Source organism: Chiloscyllium plagiosum, unplaced genomic scaffold, assembly GCF_037043375.1.
Source record: "Chiloscyllium plagiosum isolate Xiang-an unplaced genomic scaffold, Cpla_swu_hap1 HiC_scaffold_9, whole genome shotgun sequence".
NCBI classification, from domain to species: Eukaryota; Metazoa; Chordata; class Chondrichthyes; order Orectolobiformes; family Hemiscylliidae; genus Chiloscyllium; species Chiloscyllium plagiosum.
Genome location: NW_028270147.1, coordinates 35,021,758 through 35,046,396, shown reverse-complemented (window position 1 = coordinate 35,046,396; position 24,639 = coordinate 35,021,758). Strand labels below are relative to the sequence as shown.

The following is a 24,639-nucleotide window of genomic DNA, read 5'->3' as shown; positions in this document are numbered from 1 at the left end:
CCCCTTCTGGTACCCAAGATGATTTCTTGTCACTTCCCTATTATAAAGTCACTCTTCCGGTCTCTCTCAACTCAGCTCTAGAACTCCTTCAGATGTTCAGCAACTAGCTTATATGACAACCAAGGGGGTTAGTAAATCAAAAAGGCTGAGCATACCTCTTAACTTTTAAAAGAAATTAAGAGTGTATAAATGCTAATTCTAAGCTCATTTAAAATGGAGTACCTGTATATCTCCTCATTGGTAACAAAGTCATCAAAGGCATAGTCAAATCTGAAGGGCTGGTTATCCAGGTATTTTGAGAGGTCAACCTTCATCTTTGGCTCATGCACCAGAACAACATTTTTGCCAGAGATGGTAATCACATCAATCTCTCTTTTTAACTTTTCTGTGGAAGTCAAAATAGAGAATTAAGGTTGAACTTCAATTTTGTCACTTTAAAAATCATATCAAATCCATTTTTAAAAAAGTTAACTCAGACAGAATGGCACCGACAGTAATAGCCTATTAAGAATAAGCAGTATTTCGAAACCGGTCATGATCAGAGATTTTAAAACCCCTGTTCTTCAGAGGTATTTGCTAGATACCATGCCACAAGAATTTGAAAACTTCCTGACCACACAGACTAGGAGAGACAGGAGCTGAAGTAGACTATTTGGCCAGAGAGTCTGCCAAGGCTAACTGTCAATGACCACAGCTTCTGTCCCAGATTTTCAGTCTAGATCAATGATTTCGATATGCGAGCCAATCGGATATAAAGTTTGCAGACGACAAAAAGTTAGTGCAATTATGACTTGAGAGAATACAAAGGGGCTTCAGACAAGTTGAGCAACTGCATGGTAGATGTAAGGTGGTGAGGTTATGTACTTTGGTAGGAAGAATGAAGGAGCAGTTCATTTTCTTCACATAAAAAAAAATGTAAGAACCAGATGTCACTGATTTAAAGGAGTAAGTGAGGCAAAAACATTTTTAAAATCAAAACACAGCAATAGTTCGGGTATGGAATGTACTGCCTGGAATTGTAGTGAAGGCAGACTTAATTGAGGCATTCAAGATGGCATTGGATGATTATTTCAAAAGAAATAACGTACAAGCATATAGGGTTAAAAGCAGGAGATTTACAGGAAATAACAATGATCATTTGAGGAGCTAGTACTATGAGCCAAATGATTGTTTCTGCATTGTAACACTTGTGATTCTGTTCGAATGATATGAACCCTGGGGAGACCACAACTGGTGCACTGCAGTTTTGAGTTCTTGCCATAGATTGAATGCGGAGATTCAAACTGATTCTTGGACATAGGATACTCTCAATGTGAAGAAATGGAGGAAAACTAGATCTGCATTCCCTAAAATTAAGAATGTGAGGAACCTTCATAGAAACTTCATTAAAAGGGATAGATATGGAGTGGATGCATCCCTGGCTGTAAGATCTAGAGCAAAAGAAGTCTCAGAATAAAAAAAATTGTTTAACAGATGGAAATAGTTCTTCACTCATCTTTGGAACTCTCTACTCCGGAGGGCTCTGAAGGCCTCAGTCATTTGGTCACTTCAGAAAGATTGACAGATTATTAGTTCATAAAGACAGTAAGGGATAATGGGGATGGTGTAGGAATACAGGATTGATTTAGGTAAAATCAGTTATGATTTAGAACAACAGAACAGGCTTAAGGGGCTGAATGGTCTACTCAGTTACCTTGCATCTAGATTTCCTCTTGAATTTTATTCAGGAAAAATGAAAGCCAATATATCTGGGCCTAGACAGCTGGAATTTCCACAAATTTCTTACCAGACAACTAGGTTCTCCCCACAAGAGTGTATGTGTTAGGGGGTTAATGAAAACTAGTAGTAGGAGTATGCTATTTAGTCCTTTTGGGGCTGAACAGGCTGGGACTGTTTTCCTTGGAGCGTCTGAGACGGAGGGGTGACCATATAAAAGGTTTTAAAAAAAAAAATGGAGGGGCATGGATAGGATAAATAAACAAAGTCTTGTCCCTGGGGTTGGGGGAGTCCAGAACTAGAGGACATAGGTTTATGGAGAGAGGGGAAAGATATAAGAGAGACCTATGGGGCAATTTTTTCAGGCAGAAGGTAGTACATGTATGGAATGAGCTGCTAGAGGAAGTGGTGGAGGCTGGTACAATTGCAACATTTAAAAGGCATCCAGATGGGTATATGATTAGGAAGGGTTTAGAAGGATATGGGCCAAGTGCTGGCAGGTGGGACAAGATTGGGTTGAGATATCTGGTCGGCATGGACGGGTTGGACTGAAGCATCTGTTTCCATGCTGTATATCTCTATGGCTGATCCTCTACCTTAACACCACAGTCCCACCTTCTCGCCATACTCTAGAGGCCTTTAAAATATCCAAAAGTGTTTTATCAATCTCTATTGTGTACTCAGTAATCTGGACTCTATAGTTTTTTTGTGGTAAAGAATTGTGGTAGAACACTAAATACTTGCCTATCCTAGTCCTGTACCAGGAGAACGTAGTCTGATTCTAGATTCAGCAGTGAACACATTCTCCCAGAATCTAATCTGTCCAGCCATTTTAAAACTTTATACATTTCAATCAGGTTTATTTTCATTTTTGAAACTGATCAACTTGGCTCACTTTTGACTAACTTGCTATTGACTGGCTCTGCCAGGCTTCATATTAGATTAGAGAGTGGTGCTGGAAAAGCACAGCAGGTCAGGCAGCACCAGAGGAGCAGAAAACCGACGTTTCAGGCTAATTCCTGATGAAGGGCTTTTACCCGAAACGTTGATATTTCTGCTCCTTGGATGCTGCCTGACCTGCTGCGTTTTTCCAGCACCACTCTAATCTAAACTCTGATCTCCAGCATCTGCAGTGCTCACTTTCACCTAGGCTTCATATTAGTCTGCATCAGCTTCCTAGTAAGTACCATTTCCTCGGTCAAGAGATGAGAATTGTATACAATACTCCAGGTCTGGTTCCTGAAGCTTAACATTGCATACTAATTAAATGGCAGAATGAATAAAAAGCAGAGAGAAAGAAATAATTGATTAATGTTATAAACCATGAGACGCAGTATGTCAGCATTCCTGGATGCCAGTGTGATCTTGAGCAACAGTTAACAAATTGGAGGTTGTGATTATATTGTTTGGTTGGGGGGGGGTAGAGAAAGGAGGGAGACAGACAGACAGAGCAGGGTGGGGGTTGGGGAGAACAGAGGAGTTATGGTGGAGGAAAGAGTTACGGAATATTTTCTGCCATGACAAACAATTAGATACATCAAAAGATGGCAAAATAAACTTAAATACATTATATATCAGACTGTCACAGGCTATTAAAAATTAACTTGTTCAGACTCTTATGGCACATATCTGGGGTGGGTAGGGTTGAAACCTGGACTTTCCAAAACAAGGTAGGGACATTACCAATGTGCCACAAGAACTCTCAAAACAGTTATGCATACTGTCAGGTGAGACAGTACAGATGTGCATTCTTCTAAACTAGTCTCATCTTCAGCAATGACTTTTGCTTCAGTTTTGATTTGATATTTACTGTTGGTTGAACATGTTAAGTGCTGCTCACTAACACCTCAGACATTGAAACAGTCTGAACCCACATACAAATGTTTAGGCTGAGTTGATGTTTGGAGGAATGTTGCTAGCCATTTTAGTACCAGAAAATGACCATCTCCAATACAGAATCTAACCACCTCCCAGTGACATTCAACAATTTTACCATTGCAAAACAAAAAAAAGTTACTTAAATGGCCTAGCTAGATAAACACTGTGGCTACAAGCAGAAGGCTGGGAATTCTGTAGTGAGTAATTCACTTTCAGACTTCCCAAAATTGTTCAACACAAAAGGAGCTGACACTGTCCAGTGTCAACAGGGACCTGTTGATGCAGCCACACCATTGAAAGGCAGGCTGAGAAGGAACACAGGCTCTTGCACTTTCCAATGTGGCAGAGAGTTCAAATGTCAGGTAGTTATGACAAGCCTCTGCAAAATATTGGCTCAGCTTCAAGTAATGTGTCTGGATGGACACCACACTTTGGGAAAAGCTGCAGCAAAAGGTGCAGAAAAGATTGAAGACTGCTTTCAGGACGGAAGTGTTATATAGATTGACTGGCCAGACTAAAAGGGAACAGTTGATAAATGTTTGTGTTGTAACATTATGATTTTACTGCAGATGGGAATCTGGGCTTCTACCTTTTACAGAAATTTTTGTAAGAGCCCAGTGGAGTAGAAGCTGATCATTCCCCACACCGAGGCATGGAGCAGTGTGTATAAGGTATGAGCAGGTAAGGAAAGAGTCAAGTTTAGGGTCACATGACAAAGGCTCAACTAGCATGACTTTGACCAGATAAGAACTTGTAGTAAACAATGAGGTGCTGGAGGCAGGGGTAGTGGTTTAACAAGGTGAAGAAGAACATCTATTGTGTAATGCCAGATGGCTTAATCGTTACTGTTGATGCTTGCTGATTGTAACAATCGCCCAACCAATACATATGCTGCCCCCTGTGAGTGAGTGTATAATTCCTTAAGAATCTGCTGTTTGAGAGAAGGCTAAGAACTCATGTTCTTGTGTATGTGGGCGATTGCTCTCTCTCCAGGGCTCAGAATGAAGATGAAGAAGGTAGAGCCACTGTGTCTGAGCATTTGCTTCAACTGATACAGAAATGGGATGGCAGTGCAGTGTATGAAAAAAGGTAAGAAATTACTAAATGTTGAGCACTTCAAATCCATTAAGTTTGATAGTACTGTACTGCAAATGTAGAAAGACATTCTACAATTGAGCAATTATAACAACGACGTACCTTTTTTGCTGAGGGGCCGCTTTCGGACACACACACAAATTTTGTGAAGCTCAACCTGAAGAAGTTGAAATGTTAAAATTTATTGACAAACTTACTTCTGATAGGGCTAGTATGACAAAACCTTAGTAATGTTCTCATTACTTATTTTGATTACAATGAAATTCTCTTTGAAGTGCAGCAAATGTGAAACCAGGTATAATGATGAAGTGGTGCAGCCACCTGCACCACAACTTCTGGAAGGTGACTTTATCTCAACTAATGCAATTCCAAAAAACATGGTTTTTAAAAAACAAATCAACCAGAAACTGGCACCAATTCCCTGTAAATTCCAAGTATTAGCATGTCAGCTCCAAAAGTCACAAAAACAAACTTACTCTCCACCTAGATGAGAATTAAGGTTTGCCCACATATCTCTGTACAAAATTAAACAATGCAGAATTATACATTATTTTTTAAAAAAAAAAAGGGACAAACAACTTTGTTTTTTAAAAAAAACTGAACCGGTCTAACCTAAAATGAAGACAAATTTAAAATTTACTGAAGAGCTGCATCTAGTTTTGTTCTCTTGTTCAGCCAAATTTAACAAAATTAAACAAATTATGGTCTGCAAGTACAATTTCCTATTCTTCTCCACAGGGATTCAATTTTGAATAAATGGTGTATACCTGCAATTTTACAAATTTTACAGATACAAGGATATATGGAGGGAGATATAAATGTTTAATGAATGCATAGAAAATTGACAGATGGAATATGAATGCAACCAATAAATGAGAGGTTGCCCATTTTGGCAAGAGCAGAAAAGCAGTAGAGACAAACTGTGGAATGCTGCAGTCCAAGACTTTTTAATTAATGTATTTGCATGTTAAATGGAATGTCAGTTTAAGGAGGTTTTGCCACAACTGTAAATAAAGTTTCCATGGTCCCAGAAAATGTTAGGGCTGCTCTGTCATTAGGGAAAAGGGGGCTGAAAGTACTTTAACTTGAGGGTCACAATGCCTGAAGAAGGTAGAACCCTTATTGTGACTTCAGCAAGTGTGGGAAATGAACCATGCTATTGACACCATTCTACATTGTAAACCAATCAACTGTACTGACAAATTTAAATCTGCTATGATGTGCAGGGATTGGGGAGACTAATCAGGAGAACAGTGTACAGGTCTGGCTATCTTGTGGAGTGACATACTTGCATTGGAAGCCCTGCAGAGAAAAAAAGATCTGAGGCTTTTTCTTGGGATGAAGGAGTAGTCTTAGGAGGAAAAGGTTGAGCCTATACACATTTAATACTTTTAAAGCCAGAAGTGAATCTTACCAAAACAAAATCCTGTAAATCTTTTCCAGGACCGGTGGTGTTGAGATTTTACTTATGTAGAGGAGTCTAGAGCTAAGGTGAACAGTTTAAAAATAAAGGAATTTCCATTTGAAACAGGAGAGGAAATTTCTTCCCTCATTTGTTAGTCCTGAAATTCTCTTCCAGAGCACAATTGGTGACTGCATCATTAAATATATTCAATACTGAATTAGACAGATTTTTGATTATCAAAGTGTTCAAGAGTTGGGGGATAGACATGGGAAATGGTAAGAAAGGCTGCAGTCAGATCATCCATAATCTTTAGTGGCAGAGCAGGCTTAAAATGGGTCAACTGTCTCATTTTGTTTTAACAAAGCCACAAGATAAATAAAAGTAGGCCACTTAGCCCATCTAGTGTGCTTCAATGCAGTCTAGCTGATCAGAATTCCAACTCTACTTTTCTGCTTTATCCATATAAATGTATAATTCCCTTTGATTAAGGAAAAAAAAAACCAATCTACCACAGCCTGGAATACACTCAATTCAGGTTTGAAAGTCCATGGTAAATAATTGAACAGATCCACTACTCAAATTCCACACCTCAGTCAAAACCTAGTGGACCTTCTGAACTGCCTCCAATGACAGTATGTCATTTCTTGGATTGTTTAGTGTTTAAAGTGTGGTCAGACTAGTTGCCAAGTATTGTTTTAGTAAGACCTTATTTTCATACTTCATTCTGTTTGACTGCTTGTTCCCTAATACAGGAACTTGGATGGCAGCTTTTAATATCTATCATAAGATGAGTTCTGCATGGATTTTAATACAGGTGCAAAATCTGAAGTCTAATTTTCACTAAAACAATTTTTGAAGCAAAATAATCCATTAATTTCTTGGAAAAATTGCTTTAGCAACAGTGACTTGTTATTCAAATTTATAAGAGTAAATTTCATGAGTGGGCAGGTCAGCTTTAGTAGGAGGTGCATAAAAACTAGAGAAACAAAAAGGACATCTTGACAACTCAACATTCTAGGGCCAAGCTTAAAATCTTGATTAAAGCTGCAGAGGGAACACAGCAAGTCTATGAAGCTCCAAAAAATAAAAAATAAATAAAAAATGTTCAATGCTTATTACCCTGGAGCAATTGTTTTAACTCAGCAAATCCCCATTCCCTTTTGAACAGACACTTAAGACAGTCTTAATTGTCAACTGTACTACAACTGGCGTGAAATCCAGAAGCAGGAGAGCAGTACATTGTCCCTCCAGAATTCCCTCAGTGAATGATGCAAAATTACTTACAGGATCTGAATGAGAGAGAAGTTGATAGGAGTCTAAAGTAGCTCGGAGTTCTGTAATCATCTTCAAGAATTCCCAGTTTGGATTGCTAGCATCATATTCCTGCAATAAATTAGAAAAGAGTGCTTAATCCGACACTTCGTTTTAGCTGCTTAAACTATATCATTCTAGGTTTGGTTACAAATACATGTAAGCACAATGTGGACCATCCATAGATGAACAACAGCACCGGGTGTCCTTCAGTAGAACCTTCCAAACCCACAGTATCTACTAGCTAGGACAATGGCAGATGCTTTTGGACAGAGATTTGTGGGTCTTGGAAATGGTTACTGCTCCCTCAATGTCACAAGGTGAAAATGATGGAATTCCATTGGAAGGGGAGTTGCAAATGTACCTACAATAGACAGACCGATGCTCAGCAGTACTTCTTCAATATCAATAAGTGCTTGCCTTACTTGTGCACTCATTCCATTAAGAAAAGGTTCTACAGAATCAATGCTAGAACACAGGCAGAGCTTTACTGAAAAAGGTTTAAAAAGAACAGCTTCCAGTATCATTTTTGCACCTAAAACTGTTCATCTTTTCGTATGGGCTACTTTATGCTTGAAATTACAAACAGTAGCTTTTAAAAAACAGGTATACACAGACCCGTTACCTTTATGAAATCAAGTCACAACACCAGGTTTATTTAAAATCACAAGCTTTTGTAGCATAACCCCTTTGTCAGGTGACCTGATGAAAGGGCTATGTTCTGAAAGCTTGGGATTTCAAATAAACCTGTTGGACTATACCTGGTGTCATGTGACTTCTGACTTTGTCCACCCCAATCTAATACCAGCACCTCCACATCATGGTGGCCTTGAAGTGGAGGAAGAAGATTGTCCACAGCACTGAAGGCTTATGCACCAGAACCAGCACACTCACCAAAATGCTGCAGTTAGTTAAAACAGTGGTATCTACTCAACGTTAGGGGGGAGAGGGGGGGGGGGGGGGGGGGGAAACTGCTCATGTCGTGGGCATCCAACCCAAACTACCCCTGATCAAAGTGACAGGAAAAATATCAGTGCCATCAAGCCTCATACCTAAATTTGCTCATTGACATTTAGTCTGGATTTCACCAAGGGTTCAGTTCCTGGCCTCATTACAATCTGTACAAGATCATTACAAGAACTGAATTCTTGGAAGTGGAGGAGTGTGGCATCAAACAGTGCCATTTAAAAAAAAGGTGAACTGAGTCAGGGAAAAACCCTTTGCTGGTTATAGTCAAAGTATCTTAAAAAAAAAAGATAGTAATAGAGTTGAGCTTTACTGGAAAAAAAACTGCTTTGCACCCAGCAGGACAATTTCAAGTACTACAACACAAGGGAAATAAATTTCTGCAGGTTTGTAGTTCAGGTTGAGCTACAATAAATTCCTATTGTTTGAGGAGAGTGTAATGATTGATTGGCAAGTGGACTCTGGTGAGGTTTTGCCATGGAGGACTCACTGACAGTCAACTGCCAAGATTTGTTTAGAATAAAAACAGGCAGGCTAACTGACTGGTCAAGGCAGTATGTGTCCATACATTTTTCTGGTCTGCAGAAACAGGGGTCGTGTGTATTAAAAATTAAGTATCTTCTGTACAAGAAAGTATGCCAGATTGCAAGACTAATAGACAATGCTAAAATTGGTTGTCAGTGTAACTCTTCAGCGGATTATTTAAAGCTGTCACTTTTGGTCCTTAGAAGTGCTCAGTCTCTTTCATTATTCTGGAAAGAGAAAGTATCTCAAAACTTTAAACAATTAGGAAGGGAAAAGGTTGAGATTCTGAAGGGAGATTACAGAGTTAGGCAAAAATTAAAAAAAGGTCCTTGACAGAGTAGTAATATCTGGATTACTCCCGGTGCCACGAGCTAGTGAGGGCAGGAATAGGAGGATAGAGAAGATAAATGCATGGCTGAGGAGCTGGTGCATGGGAGAAGGATTCACATTTTTGGATCATTGGAATCTCTTTTGGGGTAGAAGTGATCTGTACAAGTCAGAGTCATAGGGTCTGTTTCCATGCTGTACATCTCTTCGGTCCAACTCGTCCATGCTGACTAGATATCCCAACCCAATTTAGCCCCACCTTCCAGCACCCGGCCCATATCCCTCCAATCCCTTCCTAATCATATACCCACTCAACTGCCTCTTAAAATGTTGCAAAGTGATAACTTATTCTGTAATTTATATTTTTTTTTAAAGTCCAAATGCATCAAAAAATTCCATTTTAAAAAAAGTTAAATGTTAGAACAATTAATCACTTATATACTACTTGCTGAATCAATACTGTGAAGTAATCCTTAATTAAATGGCAAGGACTACATTAAACAGAAAGCAGTAACTGTTCTAACAGCCCCCTACTGAATCCCTGAATAGGCAAGTATCAATTAAAAGTTGGACAGCACTTGTGGTGCAGTGATAGTGTCTTTACCACTGGGCCAAAAGGTCCAGGTTCAATTCCCACCTGTTTTGGAATGTTCCACAAAATGTCCATCCAGACCAAAAAAAAATCTAAACTAAAAGTTGAACTAAGAATAATAAAAATTTAAAAAAAAGTATTCAGAGGTCTATCCAAAAGTTTCAGAAGAGAGAAGTACCGAAGCAGTGTATTGAGCATTAAATTTCTTCTAGCTATCAACCATTCATTCCTATTTCACCACTACCTAAAAACTATTCGAATATATCTTGAGTTGTATCTAATGGGATGGGCAATAAATGCTGACCCAAGTAAGCAATGCTCACATCCAACAAATGAATAAAAAAAACATTTAATCTTGCAGAGATTAAAAGATGAGCTCCTAAAAACTCCATGGCTAACACTCAGCCAACAGGGCAGCAAACCTGAATACTGAAAGCAGGGAGTTTGCAATTTCACTCAGCAAACCAGGATCAGAGTTTGCTAGGGCTGCACCTGCCCATAGTGGGTGTTTTCAATGAACGTGCACTCAAAGCCAGGTAAGTGGGATTTGAGTTCACTGGAGTCTGTCATAGAGGAAGGAGTTCACAAAATATATCTACTACCACAGGGCTGGAGGTGAACAAAACTATTTTGTGAAACTGACTTCCTCATAACTTACTGTTGAATTGAAGGAGTAGGACAAAGGGTACTGCTGTACATGCTGTCTGTAAAATGTTTGAGGCACGTTGTAGAGACATAGAACATAGAATACAGCGCAGTACAGGCCCTTCGGCCCTCGATGTTGCGCCGATCCAAGCCCACCTAACCTACACTAGCCCACTATCCTCCATATGCTTATCCAATGCCCGCTTAAATGCCCATAATGAGGGAGAGTCCACCACTGCTACTGGCAGGGCATTCCATGAACTCACGACTCGCTGAGTAAAGAACCTACCCCTAACATCTGTCCTATACCTACCCCCCCTTAATTTAAATCTATGCCCCCTTGTAATAGCTGACTCCATACGAGGAAAAAGATTCTCACTGTCGACCCTATCTAAACCCCTAATCATCTTATACACCTCTATCAAGTCACCCCTAAACCTTCTTTTCTCCAATGAAAACAACCCCAAGTGCCTCAGCCTTTCCTCATACGATCTTTCTACCATACCAGGCAACATCCTGGTAAAAATGATCAGCAAAACAAAAATAGAAATAGTCTTGGTTAAATAATCGAGTTTTAAAAAGGGGCTCAATTAGGTGAATTCAATAAATAAGACTTGGTCAACTAAACTCAAAGTATTAATGGTGGGAAGCACTGGAATAGTGAAGTCTGAAGATGAAACATGGATGGTTGAGGATTGCAGTAGTAGGTGGGCACATTCAGACATTCCTAAATAATGTACTGCACTGTTGGAGGCTTAGTTTGGGTTCAACAGACTCTGAAGACTATTGCAAACGTAAAGATTATCAGAGTCATAAGCCAGCTATGCACAAGTTTGACAGCATTGGGAGGTGAAGAGGTGAAGGTCAGGACCATACCAGCTGAAAAACTGAAACGTTTTTATAGCCAAGAGTAATAAAAGGTGGAGGCAAAAAGGTACTTTAACAGATTAACTACTGCAGATGCATCCTGATGAATAGAAAAGTTGCATTTCACTGGTGCACTCCTGGTTAAACAACAGGACACTGCAAACAATTTTCAGCAAGATCAAAACTTTTGTTCTTGAAAAGATGGAGAAAAAAAAAGGGGAAAGATGGAGAAAAAAAAAGGGAAAAGATGGAGAAAAAAAAGGGGAAAGATGGAGAAAAAAAAAGGGAAAAGAGAGAGAATTGCTAAATTTAGTATAAAGAAGAGTTAGCCAAATAAGTAAAATAAGTAGCAGACAAAATAGGAGGTAATGAAAAGAGAAAGAATAAAATGCTCAGAGCAAAGTCAAATCAGGAATAAAAATACAAAAACAATTTGTTTAGGATTACATTCAAAGTATACATGCCGAACAGCTTATTTGCAACAAATAAGCTGCTTTCGAGAGAGAGCGCGCGCGCTTTCGAGAGAGAGAGCGCGCGCTTTCGAGAGAGAGCGCGCGCTTTCCAGAGAGAGAGAGCACGCGCTTTCCAGAGAGAGAAGTGGGGGTAGAAGAGAAGAAAGATAAATAGGATAATGCAGCACGACAGATTGCACCTAAATTGGAAGGGGACTAATATACTGGCAGGGAAATTTGCTAGAGCTGCACGGGAGGATTTAAACTAGTAATTGGGGGGGGGGGGGGGGGGGTGGTGGGGGAAGACGACCCAGGGAGATAGTGAGGAAAGAGATCAGACAGACAGACAAGTCAGGACTAATAAATTAAAAAACTGCATTTATTTCAATGCAAGGGGCCTAACAGGGAAGGCAGATGAACTCAGGGCATGGTTAGGAACATGGGACTGGGATATCATAGCAATTACAGAAACATGGCTCAGGGAAGGGCAGGACTGGCAGGTTAATTTCCAGGATACAAATGCTACAGGAAGCATAGAAAGGGAGGCAAGAGAGGAAGGGGAGTGGCATTTTTGATAAGGGATAGCATTACAGCTGTGCTGAGGGAGGATATTCCCAGAAATACATCCAGGGAAGTTATTTGGGTGGAACTGAGAAATAAGAATGGGATGATAACCTTATTGGGATTGTATTATATAGACCCCCTAACAGTTAGAGGAAAATTGAGAAACAAACTTGTAAGGAGATCTCAGCTATCTGTAAGAATAATAGGGTAGTTATGGTAGGGGATTTTAACTTGCCAAACATAGTGTTAAGGGTTTAGATGGAGAGGAATTTGTTAAGCATGTACAAGTCAATTTTCTGATTCAGTATGTGGATGTACCTACTAGAGAAGGTGCAAAACTTGACCTACTCTTGGGAAATAAGGCAGTGCAGGTGACTGAGGTGTCAGTTGGGGGAGCACTTTGGGGCCAGTGACCATAATTCTATTAGATTTAAAATAATGATGGAAAAGGATAGACTAGATCTAAAAGTTGAAGTTCTAAATTGGAGAAAGGCGAATTTTGACAGTATTAGGCAAGAACTTTCGAAAGCTGATTGGAGGCGCATGTTTGCAGGTAAAGGGATGGCTGGAAATTGAGAAGCCTTCAGAAATGAGATAATGAGAATTCAGAGAAAGTATATTCCTGTCAGGGTGAAAGGCAAGGCTGGTAGGTATAGGGAATGCTGGATGACGAAAGAAATTGAGGGTTTGGTTAAGAAAAAGAAGGAAGCATATGTAAGGTATAGACAGGATAGATCGAGTGAATCCTTAGAAGAGTATAAAGGCAGTAGGAGTATACTTAAGAGGGATAGCTTTGGCAAATAGAATTAAGGAGAATCCAAAGAGTTTTTACAAATACATTAGGACAAAAGGGTAACTAGGGAGAGAATAGGGCCCCTCAAAGATCAGCAAGGCGGCCTTTGTGTGGAGCTGCAGAAAATGGGAGAGATACTAAATGAATATTTTGCATCAGTATTTACTGTGGAAAAGGATATGGAAGATATAGACTGTAGGGAAATAGATGGTGACATCTTGCAAAATGTCCAGATTACAGAGGAGGAAGTGCTGGATGTCTTGAAACACAAAGGTGGATAAATCCCCAAGACCTGATCAGGTACCCGAGAACTCTGTGGGAAGCTAGGGAAGTGATTGCTAGGCCTCTTGCTGAGATATTTGTATCATTGATAGTCACAAGTGAGGTGCCGGAAGACTGGAGGTCGGCTAACCTAGTGCCACTATTTAAGAAGGGTGGTAAGGACAAGCCAGGGAACTATAGACCAGTGAGCCTGACGTTGGTGGTGGGCAAGTTGTTGGAGGGAATCCTGAGGGACAAGACATACATGTATTTGGAAATGCAAGGACTGATTAGGGGTAGTCAACATGGCTTTGTGCGTGAGAAATCACGTCTCACAAACTTGATTGAGTTTTTTGAGGAAGTAACAAAGTGGATTGATGAGGACAGAGCAGTAGATGTGATCTAGATGGACTTCAGTAAGGCATTCGACAAGGTTCCCCACGGGAGACTGATTAGCAAGGTTAGATCTCACGGAATACAGGGAGAAGTAGCCATTTGGATACAGAACTGGCTCAAAAAGGTAGAAGACAGGGTGGTGGTGGAGGGTTGTCTTTCCAGACTGGAGGCCTGTGACCAGTGGAATGCCACAAGGATCGGTGCTGGGTCCTCTACTTTTTATCATTTATATAAATGATTTGGATGCAAGCATAAGAGGTACAGTTAGCAAGTTTGCAGATGACACCAAAATTGGAGGTGCAGTGGACAGCGAAGAGGGTTACCTCAGATTACAACAGGATCTGGACCAGCTGAGCCAATGGGCTGAGAAGTGGCAGATGGAGTTTAATTCAGATAAATGAGAGGTGCTGCATTTTGGGAAAGCGAACCTTAGCAGGACTCATACACTTAATGGTAAGGTCCTAGGGTGTGTTGCTGAACAAAGAGACCTTGGAGTGCAGGTTCATAAGCTCCTTGAAAGTGGAGTCGCAAGTAGATAGGATACTGAAGGCAGCGTTTGGTATGCTTTCTTTTATTGGTAAAAACAATGACTGCAGATGCTGGAAACCAGACTCCCCCTCCCACTCTGCCGAGGACATGGAGGTCCTGGGCCTCCTTCACCGCCGCTCCCTCACCACCAGATGCCTGGAGGAAGAACGCCTCATCTTCCGCCTCGGAACACTTCAACCCCAGGGCATCAATGTGGACTTCAACAGCTTCCTCATTTCCCCTTCCCCCACCTCACCCTAGTTCTAAACTTCCAGCTCAGCACTGTCCCCATGACTTGTCCGGTCTTGTCCTACCTGCCTATCTCCTTTTCCACCTATCCACTCCACCCGCTCCTCCCTGACCTATCACCTTCATCCCCTCCCCCCATTGTACTCTATGCTACTTTCTCCCCACCCCCACCCTCCTCTACCTTATCTCTCCACGCTTCAGGCTCACTGCCTTTATTCCTGATGAAGGGCTTTTGCCCGAAACGTCGATTTCGAAGCTCCTTGGATGCTGGCTGAACTGCTGTGCTCTTCCAGCACCACTAATCCAGAATTTCTTTTATTGGTCAGAGTATGTTGTACAGGGGTTGGGTGGTCATGTTGCGGCTGTACAGGACATTGGTTAGGCCACTGTTGGAATATTGCATGCAATTCTGGTCTCCTTCCTATTGGAAAGATGTTGTGAAACTTGAAAGGGTTCAGGAAAGATGTACAAGGATGTTGCCAGAGTTGGAGGATTTGAGATATAGGGAGAGGCTGAACAGGCTTGGGCTGTTTTCCCTGGAGCAGAGGCTGAGGGGTGACCTTATAAAGGTTTACAAAATTATGAGGGCATGGCTTGGGTAAATAGGCAAAATCTTTTCCCTGGGGTCAGGGAGTCCAGAACTAGAGGGCATAGGTTTAGGGTGAGAGGGGAAAGACATGAGACCTCAGGGGCAACTTTTTCACACAGAGGGTGGTAAGTGTATGGAATGAGCTGCTAGAGGACATGGTGGAAGCTGGTATAATTGCAACATTCAAGAGGCATTTGGATGGGTATACAAATAGGAAGGATTGGAGGGATATGGGCCAAGTGCTGGCAGTTTGGGACTAGATTGGGATATTTGGTCGGCATGAATGGGTTGGACCAAAGGGTCTATTTCCATGCTGTACATCTCTAACTCTAATAGGAGAAGCTAGCTACATAGCAACACAAGTGGTATTTGCCATTGACAGAATGTTACTGTCAAGTTTAAGAGATGTGCTTTCACAGAACTGAGTCACACATATGAATTTCAGCGTGATACAAGATATGTAGGCTATATGTCCCAAAGATTGGCAAATCATAATGTCATTTAGTTGTTCACAACAAATAAAAAGAAAGATTGATCCAACAGAACTAACACATACTTGTAGAATTCAAGTGTCTAACAGTGACTCTGCAATTGGATTAGTTAGCAAATGTTGCACCGAGTGCAGTGAATTATACTGCATAAATTTAGATTGAGAGTTGGGCTTGCAATGAGGTACACGTGTGTACTGGAAGCTACATCCAGGGCCCTGTTCTTTGCAGGCATAAAAGACATGTAAACACAGCATTGGTTTCAACTTAAATTTGGTGACTACCATGCTTGAGTTTATTTTTCAGCCAATGACTAACGGTGTATTCTAAATGGTAACACCTTCAGTGTCTACTTGACAATTAGCTCACAGGCACACTCTACTCTAAGTATTATTGCTCTTGCTTTGGCATCACAAAATATAATTGGAACAGGGAAGATGAGCATAATCCCTGTTCAAGGATAAAGTGCTCTACAATTTTTGTTATGCGCTTGCGGCGCACTGGTATGTCACTACCTCTGAGCCAGGAGGCCCATGTTAGAGTCCCAATTCCACAGTTGTATAACATTTGAACAGGTGGATAATAGTTTTTCTTTTACATTGGTACGGTTTACAAATTTCTAACAAAACAAAACAAAACAACAACCTTAAGACTTTTATCTTGCACTTTTTATGACAGGACTTGAAATGAATATGGTTGTAGCTGTTGGAGTCAATTATTTCAGTCCTGGAATATTGCTGCAGGGAGTTCCTCAGGATGGTGTCCCTTGTTACAACTATTTCCCACAGCTGCTTCATTTTCCACCCTTCTTCAATAAGGTCAGATGATTGCACAACATTTAGCACCATGCATGACTCCTCAAACTGAAAATAGCCCATACCCATGTGCAGCAAGATCGGAGTGACATTCAGGCTGGTGGGAAATAACATTCATGTCACATACATGCCAGGAAATGCTCCTCCAAAAAGAGCATTCAGTCATTTTTCACCAAACATCACCACCATCTCGGAATCTTCTAGAAGTAATGTCAGGGTCATCAGAGCAAAAAAACATACAAAACAGAAAAAGACCATCTATACAGCTACAACAGGTAAGACGGTGAATTATGTACAGACTATCTCAAATCATGCTTGCTGTCAAAAGAAAAAGGTAGAAATTAGGAATGTGATAACATACTTTCCACTTGCCTGGATGAGTGTGGTTCTAACACCACTCAGGAAGCTTGAAAACATTAGGTCAAAGTAGTACAATTGGCACACCAAATAACAGTAATACCATTTACAAAGATGAACTACAACACTCGACAGCTCCTTCCAAAACCAATGATTTCTATCACAGAAGGAGAAAGTGAGGATTGCAGATGCTGGAGACCAGAGTCAAGCATGTTGGAAAAGCACAGGTCAGGCAGCATTTGGGAAGCAGGAGAATCAACGTCATCTCATTCTTGATGAAGAGCTCTTGCCGGAAACGTATTTTCTCCTGCTTCCCGGATGCTGCCTGACTTGCGGCGCTTTTCCAGCATCACACACTTGACTTCTATCACAGAAGGACAAGGCAAGCAGTTCCTTGTTAACACTTTCTGGACTGGAACTATTTTGCTGTTAGTTCAGTCACAGTCAAAATCTTGAAACACTTCAGCACTAGGTATACCTGTGCTCACTATCATCTTCAAACAGCAATGATGCCCATATCCCATTAAAAGATGCAAAAACAAAAAAGGAACATATTTAGGCTCAAATTGAAAGAAAACCAGTGCTATGCCTGGATTCAATATTTTTTGTATAAGGCAGGAAAAAGAAACCAGGGTGGAGATTAAAAGCACACTAAAGAATTTTTGATGCAGGAGTGGGGTATACTCAAATCTGCTTTAAAATCAACTGGGAAACCATGCAATTTGTGTACTGCTTCAGAAATGTACGAGAAAATACAAAGAACTAATGTAATACCATTGCAATACAAAAAGAAATCTACTCAAATAAAAGCAGAAAACCATGTCTGACATTTCTATTTGCTGCTTAAAAACAAACTTTGCAGTTCAGAAATCTTAAAGTAGGTGCAATAACAGCCTAATAATCCACTTTTAAAACTTTGAAATGGATGCCACCACACAAATTAATAATTGAATTATTAACTGATTCATTAAACATCACTTGGAGATTTATTCTCCTACTATGTTTGGACTTCTGATTGGGTTCTTACCTGTCCACGTTTTTCTCTTATCTCCTGTAACTGAGTTCTCCGATCTTCACGTTGTTTCTTCAGCTTTTCGGTTTCTCTTACACATACAGACTTTCTTCCTGTCAAGGAATTCAAAACCTATTCATTGCTAGATGATATGCTTATGGCAAGTAAGTCTATCTAGGTGACATTCACAACATATATTTTTACCAGTATTTATCAAAGCACATGCAAATGTAGAAAGGTATTTTTACACTAACAAGATCCAATCTCAATGCCTTTCTGCCCAACAGGAAATGAATTTGTCTCGCAAAATTGTTCAAATATCCTGTCTCTGCAAAATTTCAAGTCACTCATCTGGTTTTATATAGTGCATTGGATTTGTAGAAAGCATATCAACATTTTCAAGATGGATGAAACTGAGGTTTTACTGCAAACCTCAATCCAACTACAGTGCTACAAAACAGTGCAACACTGAGCCATCCACGCCACCTGAGCCATTGTTTACGAATTACTCAACCACCTTAAATACTGACCATCAGGATGTTAAAAATACACCAGTTCAAATCAAGAGTGTTTTACAACCTATTCCTTTGATGATACCATATTCAAGACCTTTAATATCATTTACCTTTTCTACATATATGAATAGGAGTAAGTTGGGCAAAAGCCTCCAAGGTGAGCAGTTAATAGAAATGTTTTTTGGGATATTTTGAAATCACCACATTCTGGAGCCAAGAGCAGGCTAATATGCAACATGTACGATTAATGATCTCAGTGAAGGTGCCCAATGACCATAATAACATAACATTCAGTTCAAGTGGTTCCAAGATCATATTTAAAATTTAAATTAGTGACAATGAGAGAATGAAAACAGATTGAAATTTAGGTTAGAGGTAGGCCAATAGACTTTATGTTTTGTCCACATCACTGGGACTTTTGTTCTTTATGAAAAGATTGGTGATTAGGATGGAGGAAAAAGGTGGGGGATGATGCCTACTTCCTGCCTTTACCTCAAAAGGATTGTGTCACATTATCGTCACCAACATTTTGTTTGGAAGAGACAGCAAATGTTGATTAATTTCTCTGAACAGCCTGCCTTTGACATGATCTTCCATAGCATTTCCCAACTGATAGAGTCAAAGGCCATGATCAGATTTATGAAAGCCATGTAGAGTGGTTATTGTTCTTGGCATTTCTCTTGGAGTCACTGAGCAGTGAAAATCATGCCTATGGTTCAGTTTGTTTGGGATACTTATCAAAAGTATTTCCTCAGACTGGGAGAAAACACCTGGCAAAGATCTGGGGGATGGTCTTCCTGGTAATGGAAAGTAGGAGATTGGAATGTGGAACAACCTACTCAGTCTTTGTCTATGGTGATGACAATGTCCTGAAGATCAGCAGCAATTTTTTCTTTGTCTCACATGCGTAGGGACAGTTGGAGATGACCATTAAGGTCTACTCAAAGTTTGAAAATCTTTGCTGGAAAATCTTCCTTTGTGTGTATAGCCACCTTGCTGTGGTCGAGGCCAGAGTGTTTCATTGATCTAGAGAGAATGATACCATCAGGTAGCATTCTAAACTCCAGGCAAGGATATCCACAACTGCAAAGTCTGGAGGAGAGGAATTTGACAAAGTGCATTTCAAAACAATCGCAATCAAGGCAGAAGATATTTGTGCTATCAACAGACATGACAGCAGATGAAGGCTATAGCAGGAGGGAGATACCCAGTTGTCAAGGTTCCCTTGCCACTGGAACTGGATGTGCCAAAGGCCACAAGTGCAACAGCATTCCCATATTAAAAAGATGCCTGGCACAAGGCACAGATAAATAGAGAAACAGTAGCAGACATTTAAAAAAAAGTAGTCAGAATATATACTATAAAGAACAATTCCAGGTGGAGGACACTCACCTAGAGAAGTTAAGAAAGGTATATGAAGTTTGATAAAAGATAAATCTCAGAACAGATGATTGACCAGAATATAAACAAATGGCAGAGAATGACACCAAGTAAAAGTTGTAAATCAGGAAGTTGTGGGAAGAGAGAAGAATTGATGAAATTATAAATAATTAAGGAATGAGTTGATAAGTCTCCAGATCCTGATGGAATTCATCTTAGGTTCTGGAAAAGTTCCATCAGTCCAGGAAGCAACAATTACAACTCTTCTACTGAAGGGAGTCTGAAATCAGGAAAACATAGGCCAGTTAACTTGATGTCAGTCTTGGTGAATGTTTTACACTTCATTAAGGTTGCCATAAAATCAGGCACTTTAAAAACCTCAAGGGAAATAAAGAAGAATCAGCATGGTTTAATGATTAACCAATTTATGAAATTCTTGAGTAGCACACATGATTGATCAAGAACAACCCACTGATTTACTGTTCTTGGACTTCCAGAAGGCATTTGAAGAGTTCAAAATAAGGTTACTGTGCAGAGTAGATACTCATGGTGTCAGCTGTAAATTACCAGCATGGATATAATATTGGCTGGCAGGTATAAAACAGATTATGCTTAAGTAGGTCTTTCAGGGTGCGATTCCACAGTACTGGTCCTCAATTTTTAAAAACTGTTTATCAAATAATTAGAAGGAAACAAAGGCATAGGAATTAAATTTGTAGATAAGATAGGTCAGAAAATGTGGGAAAACAGGTTAACTTTGGCAGGAAGAAAGAAAAGCAGATTATTTAAAATTATTATTTCAAAAGTAACAAGATGGACAATATCTAGACTTGGGCTGATAAATGGGCAAGTAACATTCACACTACACAAATGCCAGGCTATGACCATCTCATCACTGCCCCTTGACATTTGATGTTACCATCAACATCCTTGGGGTTACCATTGACCCAAAACAAAATAGTGGCAGGTTAAAAGCTAGGAATACTGCAACAAGTAACTCACCTTCACCTCCCTCAAGCCTGTCTAACATATACATTGCACAAGGCAGGAATGTGATGGTATACCCCCAGTAGCCTGGGTGCAGTTCCAATGATATTCTAATGTTGACAATCCAGGACAAAGCAAAGCAGTCTGCTTTACTAGCACCACATTCATAAACATCCACTCTCTTCAGCACCAATGCTCAGTAGTACATAATGCTGCCATCTATAAGAAGCACTGCAGAAAATTAAAACAAGATTCTTTGATGACATCTTTAAACCCATGACCACTTTCATCTAGAAAGGCAAGAGCAGCAGATACATGGAAACATCACCACCTGCAAGTTCCCCACCAAGCCACTCACCATCATGACTTGGAAATAAATATTTCCTGTTGCTAGGTGAAAATCCTGGCATTCCCTCCCTAAGGACTTTGTGGTCCACCTACAGCACATGGACTATAGTGGTTCAAGAAGAGAGTTTATCACCACCTTCTCAAAAAGCCAACTAGGGATGGCCACTAAAAGCAGGGCAGCTAGTGACATCCACATACCTGAAGTCAATAAAACTGAGGACAAGTATAAAATCTCAGTGTGTGGAAGGGTCCTGGGGTTCTAGTGGACAAATAAATGAGGATGTATGTTTAATAAGTTATCAAGGCAGCTGATGAATTTCTATCCTTCTCCAAAAGAACAAATGAACTTAAAAATAGAGGTTACATGTTTCAGTTATACAAGGCATTGAGGAGATCACGTTGGGAGATAGTGTACACTAATTTCCCCATTTAGGGAAAAACTTAATTGTGTGTCAGAAACAGTTCAGAGAATGTTTATTAGACTAATATCTGGACTGAGCAGGTTGTCATATGGGGAAACATTGGACAGGTTAGGCTTGCATCTGCTAGCATTCAGATGGTAGGGTTTTAGATAGGTGATATTATAGCAGTATTATCACTGGACAAGTAATCAAAAGCCAAATGCTTTGTAGCATGAATTTGAATTCCTCCACAGCTTTCACAGGAACAATTTTTGTTTTTTAAAAAAAAACTATGGAACTTACTAGGGGATAAACATTACTTAGAAAATAATAAACTAGAAATATGGTAAACATTTTCACCTCAAAACTTAAAATGTCCTTCTCAATGTCATTTTAAACCAATAGAGTGGGGGCTTGAGGATGGCTATAATATTCAAGTGTTAATATTTTTAAACAAAGTCTTTACCTGTTGCAAGAGTCTTGGACATTACAGGTTCTACTTCTGATAGTCTAGAATTGGGTGTAATTTGCATTTCCAATGTGGCTTGTGTTCTTGAACGAGTGGAACGTGGTACTTAAAGGAAACAAAAAAGGAAAAAAAAAGTTACATTCCCACATTCCTGTTCTCCTTTAAAATTTTAAACCTTACAATTCAAATAGCCCAATTATCACTCAACTAGCCTAGAGTCAATAGGCAGCATGCAATTTGCAGTGTTGACAAGTTCACCCAGAGGTACTACCAGATTACAGGAGCATTGACAGTGAAATGTTAAGTAAATCTTAACTCTAGCTGTTTTTTTTTGAAAAACCAATTCCAACCAGAATTTTTTTTATGAAAAGTAATCTGAAATATTTTAGGCCTTCAACCCCTTTTGGCTGAGAACAGAGGAAGATTTATAAGTGATCTAAAATACAACTTCAAATTTTATCCAAGTAGCAGTCCTGTACATTATAACCCATTAGTTTCCAAAGTATGTTTGCCAACATCTGCAAGAAAACAGATGCCAGTTTCCTTGGTTTTAAGCACATCTTTAAAAACAAAAAAGGGTATTTTTGAGCAAAATCTAAATTTATTCCCAAAATGTAGTACTGCATACAAAAATGCCCATTCCAAGAACTGCCACCCAATGCAACTGTAAGCTGGTCACCATTAGAGATTACTTTAAAAATACAATTATTTCACCAGTTTTCCCACAATTATGGAGAATTTGTGCCCTTTGCATGCCATCGGATCACCTTACAAAAGTAGACCCCAACTTGTATCTTAATGTTTTATGAAGAAAAGTATTGATAGTGGAAGTGGCCACAAACATGGGATTTCTAAAGATGTTTGAACATACTGCATTCCCAGTGAGCTACTACAGTTCACCAACAGTTTTGTAAAAGACTTGTGCCTACCCAGTATAGTTCAACATTTTAAAAACAATATTTAGATTGAAATCCAGACAACATTTGAAAGTGCTCCAAACTGACTAGATGTGTGATCAGGATACAGAATAAAGGAGACAAAAAAAAGTTATTACAGAGCAAAATGCAGACAGTAAACTTTACCTGGAACATCAGAATCAAGCACAGGTTCTGGAATAATCAGTGGCAAATTTTTAAAAAAGCTCCATTAGATTCAGTACAAGAGTTTACCACTGTCTTCCATCCCTGCCCCAAACCCCATTTGCTTGTAAGTAAATGGTTGATTAACTTTCAATGTTTATTTTCGTGTGTGTTGCAGCTTCCTTTGGGAAGGCACCAATTGAAGCTGCTTCATGTTAAATGATTAAAATGAACTAACAAAAGAAAAAAAAAGTGTTATAAAAGATTAACAAGACCAGAGCTCTTTTGTACAGCATAAAAGTATAAAAATCCAGTACCTAAATTTGAAAAGTAACTGCTGCCATCTGCAGCAGATAAAACTCCAGTCAAAGATTTACAGACAAGAACTTGGACTGCTTATGTCACCGATTTTCAAAATTATACAGACTTTCCGTTAAAGTTAATTTAAGTTACAATGAGTTTTTTAAAATTCAGTCCTACAAATAGCCAATAAATTGCTCTAAGGAATGACCTTCTGAAATTCAATACACAACTTCAGTGTGTGCCCTTCTCACTTTGTTGATTCTCCTCCTTCCCCCAAAAATTGTTTCTCAAACTAAAATATTCGATGAATTAGAATAATTTAATCACTTTGCCTGGATCAGGTTCAATCTATTTTAACAAAAAGTCAAAAATCTGTTTAAACTTAAGGATTGTTTCTTTCAAGCTGTCAAAGTAATAATCAAGCAAACCATACAACATCAGAACTGGTGTAAAATCCAACTTACTTTCCTTTGCAATCCCATTCCTTGGGAGAACAGATTCACGTCTTGGGACCTGAAGATGATAATTATTCTTTCAGCATCCATTTTGAACTTTTTGCAAAGGGAGGGTGAAAAATCATTTTTCCAGGTCATAAACACTAACTTGCAGACAAGATTGCATGCAGAAACATACTATGATACACCAGAAATGTTCAGTAAATACATTACTATTTAAACTATTTCATGGCTGGGCGGCACGGTGGCTAGCACTGCTGCCTCACAGCGCCAAAGACCCGGGTTCAATTCCCACCTCAGGCGATTGACTGTGAGGAGTTTGCACATTCTCCCAGTGTCTGCGTGGGTTTCCTCCGGGTGCCCTGGTTTCCTCCCACAGTCCAAAGATGTGCAGGTCAGGTGAATTGGCCATGCTAAATTGTCCGTAGTATTAGGTAAGGGGTAAATGTAGGGGTATGGGTGGGTTGCGCTTCGGCGGGTCGGTGTGGACTTGTTGGGCCGAAGGGCCTGTTTCCACACTGTAATCTAATCTAATCTAATCCAATCCAATGGCTTAATGTCTCCCATATAATGTTATGCATTCTGTTCACACATTAAATAAATTCACACAGTACTTATTTCTGAAGTACAACAGAGCACACCAGAGAACTTGGAAAGCTCCAATTTGAATGGCTGGGAGTGACATGCTAGCAAAGCATTTAATCAATGAGGTTTCACATATTGAACATCAGACCCATTAGAATATATATTCATGTTGAACATTTAGATAGTAAAAAATGCTTTCAAGTCTTTATCCATTAAACTTTTAATAAATTTCCACACACGCTGTTAAAGCTGGAGGACAATTTGTGTCAGAGACTCCTGCAGCACA

General features: G+C 39.7%; 1 protein-coding gene across 1 annotated transcript in view; it reads right to left on the bottom strand.

The window, feature by feature from the left end:
* kif2c (kinesin family member 2C) overlaps positions 1-24,639 on the bottom strand; it is a 67,418-nt gene that overhangs the window by 28,023 nt on the left and 14,756 nt on the right. The window contains exons 4-9 of the mRNA XM_043699025.2: positions 23,778-23,826; positions 21,929-22,036; positions 17,847-17,944; positions 7,379-7,477; positions 4,792-4,846; positions 223-385 (exon numbers count right to left, since the gene is read on the bottom strand). Of these exons, the coding sequence (XP_043554960.1) occupies positions 223-385; positions 4,792-4,846; positions 7,379-7,477; positions 17,847-17,944; positions 21,929-22,036; positions 23,778-23,826 (572 nt within the window). The remainder of the gene's footprint in view (positions 1-222; positions 386-4,791; positions 4,847-7,378; positions 7,478-17,846; positions 17,945-21,928; positions 22,037-23,777; positions 23,827-24,639) is intronic.